We start from the raw sequence: 14,010 nt of genomic DNA, 5'->3' as shown, positions 1-14,010 counted from the left end.
ACGTGCCTTAAGAACACGTCCTCGTGTTATAAGTAACGTAATAAATTAAACTAAGATTATGGCTAACAATTTAACTAAACGAGTGCAGGTCACAATTTGAGTTCCGATCAAAAACTGTTCAAAGACTAGCTGTAAATGTCGTATCCGGACGGCCCGGGGTAAGACCCCAAGGCTGCGTCGTCGACATGAACTAACTTATTAAACCTTCACATACAAGGCCGTGCAGTGGTGGCCACTTGGAGAGAGTCCACCAACAGAATTACTCTTACGCACGCACGCACATATACCTAGACATACTCTCAAACACACACTCAGGCATATACAGACACGTACACTCACACCAGCGTTCAGGTTTACTCACATCTTCAACGGAGCTAACTAATAATTACTTAGTTCAAGAGACGATATGAGAGCACAAGGCAAGACAGACGAAAGCCGAAGCTTCCGCCTGAAGGCGGAAGGCAAGAGAGAGTGAGAGAAGGAAAGTCATCGCAATAGTATCTAGTTGCGGCCAGGGAGTAGTTTACTGTACTACTCCCTGGTTGCGGCCATGGAAGTCCATGGCCACGAGATTGCTGGTCCCGCATGCAATAGCGTATCAAACCGTAATAAATATGTGTACGAAAAGTTGCATAAAGAGCGGGAGCCATGTGGGGAAATAACAGCGTAGACCAAATAAGGGAGACCTCAGGCCTTGTGTGAAGATATAAAATAAAGACGATTAAACAAATACAATCTAAATGTACAGATAATCTACAAGAATGCAAGGCTTTCCAACAGCGTCACTAAGTCCAGCCTCACTGGACCTTGCTGCCGTAAGTGGGTGGATCCCGCTGCCCCGAGGCGACGAGGCTGGAAAAGCCCTGGGCGAGCACTACCGACTTCACCATGGCGGCGAGGTACTGCCGCTTGGCGAGTCGGCATTCACAGAGGTTCGCGTCCTTGCCACTGAGTCGGATCGGGCCAGGAGGAGAATACCCGAAGCAATACAAATTCGCGACACGAGCCCCAGCATAAACAATAACGCAGGGTGGGACCTCCTGTGAATTCTCTGGTGAGGCCTTGTACATATTTCTGGCCCTCTAGCGCCTGCAATTACATGTCTGCACGCACCTAGTGCACATGTACATTCTGTTTGTTGCTTGTACCTGTGCCATATTTAGAGTTGTCGCGTATTGCGTTATTTCTATACCTGGGTTTTTTTTGGTGATGTTTTGTCCTTTTGTTCTCTCTCTCGTCATAGTGCATGCGGGTGTGATTTGTTATCAGTTTGCAGCGCTCCTCGTATATTAACCCATCCTAACCGGTGTGCCCACTTCATTCCTGATGATGGTTATTTCATGACCGAAACGTTGAAATATAATATTTTTCTGGTGAAAAGCAGTTATTTGAGTGTGAGCCAGTGTTGCTCACAACCAATTTTTTACTTATGAAGCTGCGTGATGCGTCCTACAAGATTTTATATTTGTAATAAATTAGACTAAGATTATGGCTAACAATTTAACTAAACGAGTGCAGGTCACAATTTGAGTTCCTATCAAAAACTGTTCAAAGACTAGCTGTAATATTGGCCACAACCAATCCAGTCAATACCACTGAAATCCTTACTCGTGCCAGACGGGACTCCCAAACAGCTGAGGTGGATGGCGGGAACGCGGGGTTCGCCTTTCCATCACGCCAACTGGCGGAGCACTGTCGAATACCCAAGCGGTGTCCTCCTCGTCTCGGGCGGCGGCATCAGTGGCATCAGGCTGGTAGGACGGAGTCAGGGTTGATGCCATGGGCTGCGGTGGGTCCGACTCATCTTGCTCGTGGACCTCCTGCAGCCGACTCGGTCGATGATGACAACTTTTCAGCCGGTTGACGTGCACTATCAGCCGACGTGCCGTGGGCTCAGACAGCTTGATGCGGTAGGTGACGGCGGAGAGCTTCTCCTCGACTAGGTACGGTCCGTGCCACAGTCTAGAAAACTTGGCGGTTGTACCCGTCGGAATGGCCGGCACCAGAAGCCACACTGCGTCACCAGCTGCAAACGTCACGGCCTTAGCGTTGCGATCATGGATATGCGCTTGATAGCGGTGCACGTTGCCCAAGTGCTCCCGAACCTGCGCATGAGCGTCCTCCAAGCGTCGGCGGAGAGCACTCACGAATTCCGGCTGTGACGCTACTGCGGATGCTGCTCCTGGCGGTAATCCAAATGCCAAGTCTTGAGGTAGGCATAGCTCCCGACCAAAGAGCAGATAGCTTGGACTGTAGCCGGTACTAGTCTGCGGCGTCGAGCGGTATCCCATCAAGGAGGCTGGCAACTTGATGTCCCAATCTCGATGATTCCGGCAGACATAGTGCGCCAGGCCACGCTCAAGCGTCTGGTTGAATCTTTCAACCAGACCGTCACTCTGTGGATGGTACGCAGTTGTCCTGGTCTTATCTATGCCAAGTAGAAAGCAAACACTGCGAAACAGAGAGCCATCAAAGTTTTTGCCCTGATCGGTATGCAACCGATCAGGAGCACCAAAACGTGACACAAACTCATTGACAAACAACAAAGCAATAGTGGAAGCATCCATTCTCGGAAGCGGAAAAGCTTCCACCCATTTAGTGAAATAGTCAACTACAACCAAAATATGGCGGTTCCCTTCCGCTGTCTCCGGAAAATTGGGGATCAAATCCATTGCTACTCGCTCAAAAGGATACCCCGTCCAGGAAGACTGCATTGGAGCGCCAGACCCTCTGCCAACGGGACGCTTCAACTGGCTACAGGAAGAACAACTTGCAACCCAATCCAAGACATCTTTCTTCATGCCTACCCAGTGAAATTGTTGCGTCAGTTTCTTCTGCAGGCGTGTAGAACCCGTATGTCCCCCCTGGTCATGATACTCTTGCAAAACCAATGAACGTAAATGCCGGGGAACAACAACTTGCAAGATAGACGGCTTACCGGGGCAAGGGTCCTCCCAACGACGGCACAACACCCCCTCATGATGAACCAGCATTTCATGATTTTTCCACAAAATACGTACCTCAGGACTGCTACCCATCATGTCCTGTGGGCAAGGCGGAAAGTCCATACCTAGCCAGGACACTACTTGGGCGAGATCTCGGTCCTTCTCTTGTTCCGTTTCCCATCTTGACCACGGCCAGTTGAAACGGCGGATGAGGGGTGTGGGGATGTTGCCAACGTCGTTGTTCACGGCCCCTACGAACAGCGTCGTCGAAGCGTCAGGGCGGCGTGACAATGCATCAGCGATAGCGTGCGATCGACCTGCCCTGTACAATATGGTGAACTCAAATTCAGACAAAAATTCCAAAATTTCACCTACCGCATCAAGCTGTCTGAGCCCACGGCACGTCGGCTGATAGTGCACGTCAACCGGCTGAAAAGTTGTCATCATCGACCGAGTCGGCTGCAGGAGGTTCACGAACAAGATGAGTCGGACCCACCGCAGCCCATGGCATCCACCCTGACTCCGTCCTACCAGCCTGATGCCACTGATGCCGCCGCCCGAGACGAGGAGAACACCGCTCGGGTATTCGACAGTGCTCCGCCAGTTGGCGTGATGGAAAGGCGAACCCCGCGTTCCCGCCATCCACCTCAGCTGTTTGGGAGTCCCGTCTGGCACGAGTAAGGATTTCAGTGGTATTGACTGGATTGGTTGTGGCCAATATTACAGCTAGTCTTTGAACAGTTTTTGATAGGAACTCAAATTGTGACCTGCACTCGTTTAGTTAAATTGTTAGCCATAATCTTAGTCTAATTTATTACGTTACTTATAACACGAGGACGTGTTCTTTTCCGTGTAAGCGGGGGGATATGTCGTATCCATACGATTGGCACGTGCCTTTTAGGCCTCTACGGGACAAGTATGCCTTATTTAGTTGTCTTATTATTTATCTATCTCCCGTAATATATATATATATATATATATACTCAATCTGCGGACAGCATGCTGTTTCGTTCTTTGTGAACTCATCAGCGCAGCACAGAGGAAATGAGGCCGAACCTGATAGCAATGGAAATAAAAATTTCCAATCAGGCCCGAACGTACCTTGCCAGAGTGCTCAAACTGACAAGTCAGTGAGCTCTGCGTAATGCAAACAGCAAAGGCACTACCCCACATGAGAGTGCTCAACTACTACAAGAGCAGGAGCGAAAATACTCAATCTGCGGACAGCATGCTGTTTCGTTCTTTGTGAACTCATCAGCGCAGCACAGAGGAAATGAGGCCGAACCTGATAGCAATGGAAATAAAAATTTCCAATCAGGCCCGAACGTACCTTGCCAGAGTGCTCAAACTGACAAGTCAGTGAGCTCTGCGTAATGCAAACAGCAAAGGCACTACCCCACATGAGAGTGCTCAACTACTACAAGAGCAGGAGCGAAAAAACTCAATCTGCGGACAGCATGCTGTTTCGTTCTTTGTGAACTCATCAGCGCAGCACAGAGGAAATGAGGCCGAACCTGATAGCAATGGAAATAAAAATTTCCAATCAGGCCCGAACGTACCTTGCCAGAGTGCTCAAACTGACAAGTCAGTGAGCTCTGCGTAATGCAAACAGCAAAGGCACTACCCCACATGAGAGTGCTCAACTACTACAAGAGCAGGAGCGAAAATACTCAATCTGCGGACAGCATGCTGTTTCGTTCTTTGTGAACTCATCAGCGCAGCACAGAGGAAATGAGGCCGAACCTGATAGCAATGGAAATAAAAATTTCCAATCAGGCCCGAACGTACCTTGCCAGAGTGCTCAAACTGACAAGTCAGTGAGCTCTGCTATATATATATATATATGCACTCTGGCAAGGTACGTTCGGGCCTGATTGGAAATTTTTATTTCCATTGCTATCAGGTTCGGCCTCATTTTCTCTGTGCTGCGCTGATGAGTTCAAAAAGAACGAAACAGCATGCTGTCCGCAGATTGAGTATTTCGCTCCTGCTCTTGTAGCAGTTGAGCACTCTTGCGTGGGGTAGTGCCTTTGCTGTTTGCGTTATGCAGAGCTCACTGACTTGTCAGTTTGAGCACTCTGGCAAGGTACGTTCGGGCCTGATTGGAAATTTTTATTTCCATTGCTATCAGGTTCGGCCTCATTTTCTCTGTGCTGCGCTGATGAGTTCAAAAAGAACGAAACAGCATGCTGTCCGCAGATTGAGTATTTCGCTCCTGCTCTTGTAGCAGTTGAGCACTCTTGCGTGGGGTAGTGCCTTTGCTGTTTGCGTTATGCAGAGCTCACTGACTTGTCAGTTTGAGCACTCTGGCAAGATACGTTCGGGCCTGATTGGAAATTTTTATTTCCATTGCTATCAGGTTCGGCCTCATTTTCTCTGTGCTGCGCTGATGAGTTCAAAAAGAACGAAACAGCATGCTGTCCGCAGATTGAGTATTTCGCTCCTGCTCTTGTAGCAGTTGAGCACTCTTGCGTGGGGTAGTGCCTTTGCTGTTTGCGTTATGCAGAGCTCACTGACTTGTCAGTTTGAGCACTCTGGCAAGGTACGTTCGGGCCTGATTGGAAATTTTTTATTTCCATTGCTATCAGGTTCGGCCTCATTTTCTCTGTGCTGCGCTGATGAGTTCAAAAAGAACGAAACAGCATGCTGTCCGCAGATTGAGTATATATATATATACCCAATGCTGTAGACAGCAAGCTGTTTCGGCCATAAAGGCCTCATCAGTACAGCTACGAGCTAAATAGGCCGAGCTACCAGCCATGGTGCAAAGGAGGCACCACAGACATTAAGATAGCTCGTCGCTCTAGCGCCAGAGTGCTCAAACTACAAAAATAGCGGGCATTGCGCGATGCAGCAGCACTAGAGCAGCCTACTGAGAGTGCTCAACAAGGCAAAAGCCGAGGAGCGTGATACCCAATGCTGTAGACAGCAAGCTGTTTCGGCCATAAAGGCCTCATCAGTACAGCTACGAGCTAAATAGGCCGAGCTACCAGCCATGGTGCAAAGGAGGCACCACAGACATTAAGATAGCTCGTCGCTCTAGCGCCAGAGTGCTCAAACTACAAAAATAGCGGGCATTGCGCGATGCAGCAGCACTAGAGCAGCCTACTGAGAGTGCTCAACAAGGCAAAAGCCGAGGAGCGTGATACCCAATGCTGTAGACAGCAAGCTATATATATATATAATTATATAAATAGAGAGGTAGGCGAACAAAATTTATATACACACAACAACAAGGTTGTCAGTTTCATAATACCAAAAGCTTTTCACCCATTTTCATCAGTGGTTACATGGGAATGAGCAAGAACGAAAACGAAGCCAGAATTTATACTGGGGGTAGAGAATCAGCAAGAATATTCTTACGCGCCTCAAGTTCACACTACACTACCATAAGAATGTATGGAGGAGTGGAAAAATGCGGGAAACAACACTTGAGGGGAATGCAGTACCAGAACAAACACGTGATAAAGTTGTCAGTCCGGTTGCAGCTTGAACAGCCGTAGCACCTTGATGTGCTTCTTTTGTCGACAGAGGACCACCGCTGACTTGGAACACTTTCTCCTCGAGTACCGCCGTGTTCTTCACGAAGTCAATCGGAGCCTTAGCGTGCTGGACCGCTTCAGGTTCGCGAAACTCATCAACCAGACCTCCTCAAGATTACAATGCCGGATCAAAAGTAAGTTTGACGATGCACTCAGGAGGGAGATGCGCTATGAGAAGGGCTCAAGCGAATTAAAACACTCCCACCTACTCAACTTGGCCGGAGTTATGCTAACTAATATTGAAAAAGACGTACTGTGCAGGGGCTTGAAGTTTGGAGTCCCCCCTAGTTCCAGAATGGACAAGGAGATTGTGCAGGCAGAATTCGAACTAACAAATGATCAATTGGAGCGCTGCGTACCAGTGAGTGATGCCAAGAGGGATACGTGTCAAGCAGCGTTGGCGAATCTTGCAGAAGAGTTTAGTAACAGTAAAGCAGATAAAACCGATTATCCCCTCAACGACAAGCATATGGCAGCCATCAGGAAAATAAAGAATGACAAAGATATAATAATCAGCAGGCCGGACAAAGGGAATGGAGTGGTGATAATGCAGCGAAGTGATTACAATGACAAGATGAATGCTATTCTGGCTGATGCATCGAAGTTTCAACTCCTGGGACCGACGGAAACGCATGACCGCACTTACCTGGATGAACGCGCCTTGCAGGCATACCTATTGCGATACAAAAAGGCTGGAAAAATACTCAATATAGATTACGACCGGATCCGACCCGTTGGCTCGTGCCGCCCTGTGCTCTATGGCGTACCGAAAATACATAAGAAAGACGTGCCACTTCGACCAATCCTGTCCATGATCAATGCTCCCCAACACGAAATGGCCAAGTGGTTAGCTGAATTACTAAAACCAGTCCTGAAAAAATATTCCGCCCACGCAACTAAGGATACATTCGAGTTCGTGGATGATGTACGGGAATTTGGCCAGCAGCAGGCAGAGAACTCTGGATCGCTGTTCCTGTGCTCTTTCGATGTAGTCAGCCTCTTTACAAACGTGCCTCTCAAGGAAACAATAGATATCTGCATACAGTCGCTATACCATGATGATGAAATATCAGCCCCGCAAATACCCCAAGATCTTTTCAAGAAGCTGCTTTTCAAAGCCACATCAGACGTGCAGTTCAGTTTCAACGGCAATATGTACGCACAGAGGAACGGAGTAGCCATGGGTTCACCCTTGGGCCCCGTGCTAGCCAATATCTTTGTTGGATATTTTGAGGACACAATTCCAGACAGTCATTGGCCCCAATTCTATAGGCGTTATGTGGATGACACATTCGCAGCATTTCACAACCGGAAACTGGCATTGGAATTCTCTGAGCGTTTAAATAATCTTCACCCAGCTCTCCAGTTTACAATGGAGGAGGAGAAAAATGGAGAATTGCCGTTTCTTGATGTATTGATTAAGCATTCTTCCACAGAATTGCTCACCACAGTATATAGAAAGCCGACGTTCACAGGTCTTTACACCCGCTGGGACTCGTTTTGTGACACTAGAAACAAAATCAATTTGATCAGATCATTAACTTTTAGAGCTAAAGCCATCTGCTCACCATCACTATTATCAGCTGAAATTGCTAAGCTAGAGGATATTCTGTGTTCTAACGGTTACCCACTCAAAGTACTCAAGCGAGTCATGACAAGCGTTCTTGAACCTAGCCCAGATACAGCTTCTGCACAACTTGAATCTGCAACGCGTATTATCACAAAATTGCCGTGGAAAGGGCAAAATTGCATTGCCTTCCGCAAAAAGATTAAAGCTGCAATTTTGAACTGCTATCCTACAGTATCCCCCATTGTAATTTATACAACCAGACCCGCATTCAGGTCTATCGCGAAGGATGTTTCACCAACTCTTGAAAATAGTAATTTTATTTATAAGTATGCGTGTCGCTGTGAGCGGACGTACGTTGGTGAGACATGTCAGCGATTCTCGGAAAGGATCAAGCAGCATATCCCAGACAAGCTGTACAAGAAGCCGCCTGACAAACGTGTGGCAACAAGTGATAGCGCCATCACAAAGCATTTGCAGGCGCAGCCTGAATGCATCCCACAGGAACGCAACAGCAGCTTCAGTGTGATCACACCAGCCCGAAACAGCGCGCACAGATTCACACTGGAGGCGCTGTACATTCGCAGTTTGAGGCCAGAACTGTGTCGACAAAAGAAGCACATCAAGGTGCTACGGCTGTTCAAGCTGCAACCGGACTGACAACTTTATCACGTGTTTGTTCTGGTACTGCATTCCCCTCATGTGTTGTTTCCCGCACTTTTTCACTCCTCCATACATTCTTATGGTAGTGTAGTGTGAACTTGAGGCGCGTAAGAATATTCTTGCTGATTCTCTACCCCCAGTATAAATTCTGGCTTCGTTTTCGTTCTTGCTCATTCCCATGTAACCACTGATGAAAATGGGTGAAAAGCTTTTGGTATTATGAAACTGACAACCTTGTTGTTGTGTGTATATATATATATATATACACACAACATATGTTGTGTGTATATATATATATATACACACTTGAGAGGGACGAAAAGCGTTTCTTCTGTAACTCTGAGTTTCACGGTTTTAACCGATCATCAGACAGCAACTTGACTACAATTTTCAGAAGATAAGATTGATATAGGCTGCAGGCTTGGATCATAGCGCGAATGGATGATCCGGGCTGATGGTGTAATTGTAAAAATGCGTGAGTTGGTTGATGGGGTGCAAAAATAGGCGCAAAAAAATACACTTTAGGCCTAGGCTCATGCGACCACATGTTCTTCTGAGGGAGGCAAGAAGAAGGACAATTCGGTAATTATGAGCAGCACATCACCTGCGACTGCGAGTGGTGAGAAGGTTATGTGACGGCTGATGGTGAGAATTTTGAGAGGTAGTACTTATTTTCATGCCTGCACTTGCTAACTAGCTCCGATATATATATACACACAACAACAAGGTTGTCAGTTTCATAATACCAAAAGCTTTTCACCCATTTTCATCAGTGGTTACATGGGAATGAGCAAGAACGAAAACGAAGCCAGAATTTATACTGGGGGTAGAGAATCAGCAAGAATATTCTTACGCGCCTCAAGTTCACACTACACTACTGTAACGTATCCCACCGCTGGCACCAATGTAACGTGCGTCGGCGAGGCTAGGAGGCTACTACCCACAGTCAGTCAACTACAGTAACGTATCAGAACTTACTCCGGCACGGCCTGGAGGTTATCTTAGATCAAAGTGAAAGTGAACTTGCTCTCTCTCTCGGATCTCTCCGATCTCTGCTCCCAGCTCTCAGCTCTAATCTAATCTGAGCTAATCTCATGGTGGCAGAAAAGACAGCAGCTTTTATAGGCAAGCAAAGTATGTATAGCAAAGCAGGCGGCGGTATAGGAAAGTAAGGTTAGTAAGCCATTGCAGTGATTACGAAATCATCCTTCTAATACAAGTTCTAGAATAGTGGAGAAGGCAAACCTAGATCATCATTGCTATACACGTAGACGAAGTGAGCATTGCGTAACATTAACATAGTGACTAAGCGAGGTATTCTAGAAGATGAGATATCTATATTATGCAATTTAGTCAGCAACATTACTCATCGGGCATATGACGTGGAAAGTCTGGAATAGTCCGGAACAACATGACATACATGTGTACATGAGTCATGACTGTACCAACTAGTAACTAAAAGGAAGTGATACTAGAAGTGATGACAGCAGCATGCATGGAAGATCTATGATCTTCTAGAAGCACGGTACTCCTGAGTCCTGATGTAATCAAATCATATGTGAGGTACATGATGTAGGACTTGTCCGAAAGTAGTAACAAGAGTAATTATAAGAGTCATGCAAAGTACTAGTCATGCGTTAACTGTAAAGCAGGGATACTACACCCTCCCTTCCTACACTAAATCACGCCCTCGTGATTTGACAGAGAGTTCGATGATGTATGATGAACAGTACTCACTAGAACTAGAAGGCACCGTCAGTAGGTGGACTGGACAACTGACTTGCATTCACGTACATGTATTCTTGAATCTTGAACAGAGTGCTTGATATTCGGACGAAAGGGTGACAACTGACAGTACTAGTAGTAGTAGTAGCTCGAGCTCAGCAGCAGATCATAGGAGGCGGTGTGAACGTCATAGTAGATAGCGTATTACTTGTAGACCGTCAACCGCAATATGGCAAATAATATCGGAAATGATAACGTTTTAGAGTAGACAGAAGAACTGAACTGATAATAAATCAAAAAATAGAAGCACACCAGGTTCTCACCATCTCACGGGGTCAAAAAGGGAATATTGTCCTCCAAACAGGACCGAAAAAAAACCACAGTTGACTTGCTGCACAACCCTGGCACAACCTGCCAGCCAAATCGCAGTTCCAAGCCGAACTGAGTACACAAGGGCATTCTCACACACATTGTCCCAGGTTAGCTAGGTAGACCGTGGCTCACCATGATCGGACGCCTACCGGACTAAACTGGATTCACTCACTCGCATAAAGGAAGACTGAAGAGAATAGGAAGACTGAAGGAAGACAGGAAAGAGAATGCCATACCTGGAATCAGCTTACGTTGGACATGGCGCTTGATCGGTAGAGACGCTGTCCGTCATCATTTCGGGCTAGGGGGAGACATGGCGGGCGAAGGAGTAGCGGCGACTGACGCATCAGGTTGGGCCATACTGGTACTGGTTCCACCAATAAAACAATTTACCGCTGCCATCAATTCTGTAGCGCGGCTGCCATCATTGCAGTACAGATACTAGGTGGGTTCGAATCTAGCAATTATAAAATTGAACCACCGCTGCCACCAATGTAACGTGCGTGATCTAAGGCAATCCCACCGCTGCCACCAATGTAACGTATCCCACCGCTGGCACCAATGTAACGTGCGTCGGCGAGGCTAGGAGGCTACTACCCACAGTCAGTCAACTACAGTAACGTATCAGAACTTACTCCGGCACGGCCTGGAGGTTATCTTAGATCAAAGTGAAAGTGAACTTGCTCTCTCTCTCGGATCTCTCCGATCTCTGCTCCCAGCTCTCAGCTCTAATCTAATCTGAGCTAATCTCATGGTGGCAGAAAAGACAGCAGCTTTTATAGGCAAGCAAAGTATGTATAGCAAAGCAGGCGGCGGTATAGGAAAGTAAGGTTAGTAAGCCATTGCAGTGATTACGAAATCATCCTTCTAATACAAGTTCTAGAATAGTGGAGAAGGCAAACCTAGATCATCATTGCTATACCCGTAGACGAAGTGAGCATTGCGTAACATTAACATAGTGACTAAGCGAGGTATTCTAGAAGATGAGATATCTATATTATGCAATTTAGTCAGCAACATTACTCATCGGGCATATGACGTGGAAAGTCTGGAATAGTCCGGAACAACATGACATACATGTGTACATGAGTCATGACTGTACCAACTAGTAGTAGTAACTAAAAGGAAGTGATACTAGAAGTGATGACAGCAGCATGCATGGAAGATCTATGATCTTCTAGAAGCACGGTACTCCTGAGTCCTGATGTAATCAAATCATATGTGAGGTACATGATGTAGGACTTGTCCGAAAGTAGTAACAAGAGTAATTATAAGAGTCATGCAAAGTACTAGTCATGCGTTAACTGTAAAGCAGGGATACTACACTACCATAAGAATGTATGGAGCAGTGGAAAAATGCGGGAAACAACACATGAGGGGAATGCAGTACCAGAACAAACACGTGATAAAGTTGTCAGTCCGGTTGCAGCTTGAACAGCCGTAGCACCTTGATGTGCTTCTTTTGTCGACACAGTTCTGGCCTCAAACTGCGAATGTACAGCGCCTCCAGTGTGAATCGGTGCGCGCTGTTTCGGGCTGGTGTGATCACACTGAAGCTGCTGTTGCGTTCCTGTGGGATGCATTCAGGCTGCGCCTGCAAATGCTTTGTGATGGCGCTATCACTTGTTGCCACACGTTTGTCAGGCGGCTTCTTGTACAGCTTGTCTGGGATATGCTGCTTGATCCTTTCCGAGAATCGCTGACATGTCTCACCAACGTACGTCCGCTCACAGCGACACGCATACTTATAAATAAAATTACTATTTTCAAGAGTTGGTGAAACATCCTTCGCGATAGACCTGAATGCGGGTCTGGTTGTATAAATTACAATGGGGGATACTGTAGGATAGCAGTTCAAAATTGCAGCTTTAATCTTTTTGCGGAAGGCAATGCAATTTTGCCCTTTCCACGGCAATTTTGTGATAATACGCGTTGCAGATTCAAGTTGTGATCACACCGGCTTCAGTGTGATCACACCAGCCCGAAACAGCGCGCACCGATTCACACTGGAGGCGCTGTACATTCTCAGTTTGAGGCCAGAACTGTGTCGACAAAAGAAGCACATCAAGGTGCTACGGCTGTTCAAGCTGCAACCGGACTGACAACTTTATCACGTGTTTGTTCTGGTACTGCATTCCCCTCATGTGTTGTTTCCCGCATTTTTCCACTGCTCCATACATTCTTATGGTAGTGTAGTATGAACTTGAGGCGCGTAAGAATATTCTTGCTGATTCTCTACCCCCAGTATAAATTCTGGCTTCGTTTTCGTTCTTGCTCATTCCCATGTAACCACTGATGAAAATGGGTGAAAAGCTTTTGGTATTATGAAACTGACAACCTTGTTGTTGTGTGTATATAAATTTTGTTCGCCTACCTCTCTATTTATATATATTTATCGCCTTCTTAGTATTTGACCCCACTAATTTCCCTGATACCTAAGCGGTCAAATATATCGCGTATTTGACTGCTTAGTCAAATACACGATATATTTGACTACTTATATTTGACTCCTTAGAACTTCTTGGACTTAGAAATTTTCTCTCCAACTTGGAAAAAGAAATTTTTGAAGAAAGCAGAAATACACAAGATGGGATTCGAACCCACAACCATGTGAATCTCAGTCACTCTTCCTTACCACCCAGCCACTGTGCTACCGATGCTGAACCTAATTTAAACATTGACCTTGATCCTGCACTGCCGTACAATGCGGTATAGGCTATAGTATAATACTAGAATTACAAGGATATGTCGTATATGGAGAGAAACTATTGCGTGGAGAACACGATAAATAGATTATAGACCTCATAGTTGGTCTATACAGGATATATAGACCTCGTAAAAGACCTCGGGGGACCTCGGTCTTTTACTCGGTCTATATATCCTGTATAGACCTCCTAACCGGTCTATAATCTATACATATAATAATTATAGTGTAGTGTGAACTTGAGGCGCGTAAGAATATTCTTGCTGATTCTCTACCCCCAGTATAAATTCTGGCTTCGTTTTCGTTCTTGCTCATTCCCATGTAACTACTGATGAAAATGGGTGAAAAGCTTTTAGTATTATGAAATTGACAACCTTGTTGTTGTGTGTAAATAATAATATAATATATATATATATGTATCTATTATTGCACGATTAAAGAGGTCAATATATGAAATATAGAACGAGTAAAAGACCGAGGTCCCCCGAGGTC

At 46.1% G+C, this 14,010-nt stretch overlaps 1 protein-coding gene across 1 annotated transcript; it reads right to left on the bottom strand.

The window, feature by feature from the left end:
• Window positions 1–1,604: 1,604 nt before the first annotated feature.
• On the bottom strand, window positions 1,605–2,291 carry LOC135823028 (uncharacterized). The gene has a single exon (XM_065335864.1). The coding sequence runs from the start codon at window positions 2,289–2,291 to the stop codon at window positions 1,605–1,607; it is 687 nt and encodes a 228-aa protein (XP_065191936.1).
• Window positions 2,292–14,010: the final 11,719 nt, after the last annotated feature.

Source organism: Sycon ciliatum, chromosome 8, assembly GCF_964019385.1.
Source record: "Sycon ciliatum chromosome 8, ocSycCili1.1, whole genome shotgun sequence".
NCBI classification, from domain to species: domain Eukaryota; kingdom Metazoa; phylum Porifera; class Calcarea; order Leucosolenida; family Sycettidae; genus Sycon; species Sycon ciliatum.
This window is presented reverse-complemented; position numbering and strand designations above follow the sequence as displayed.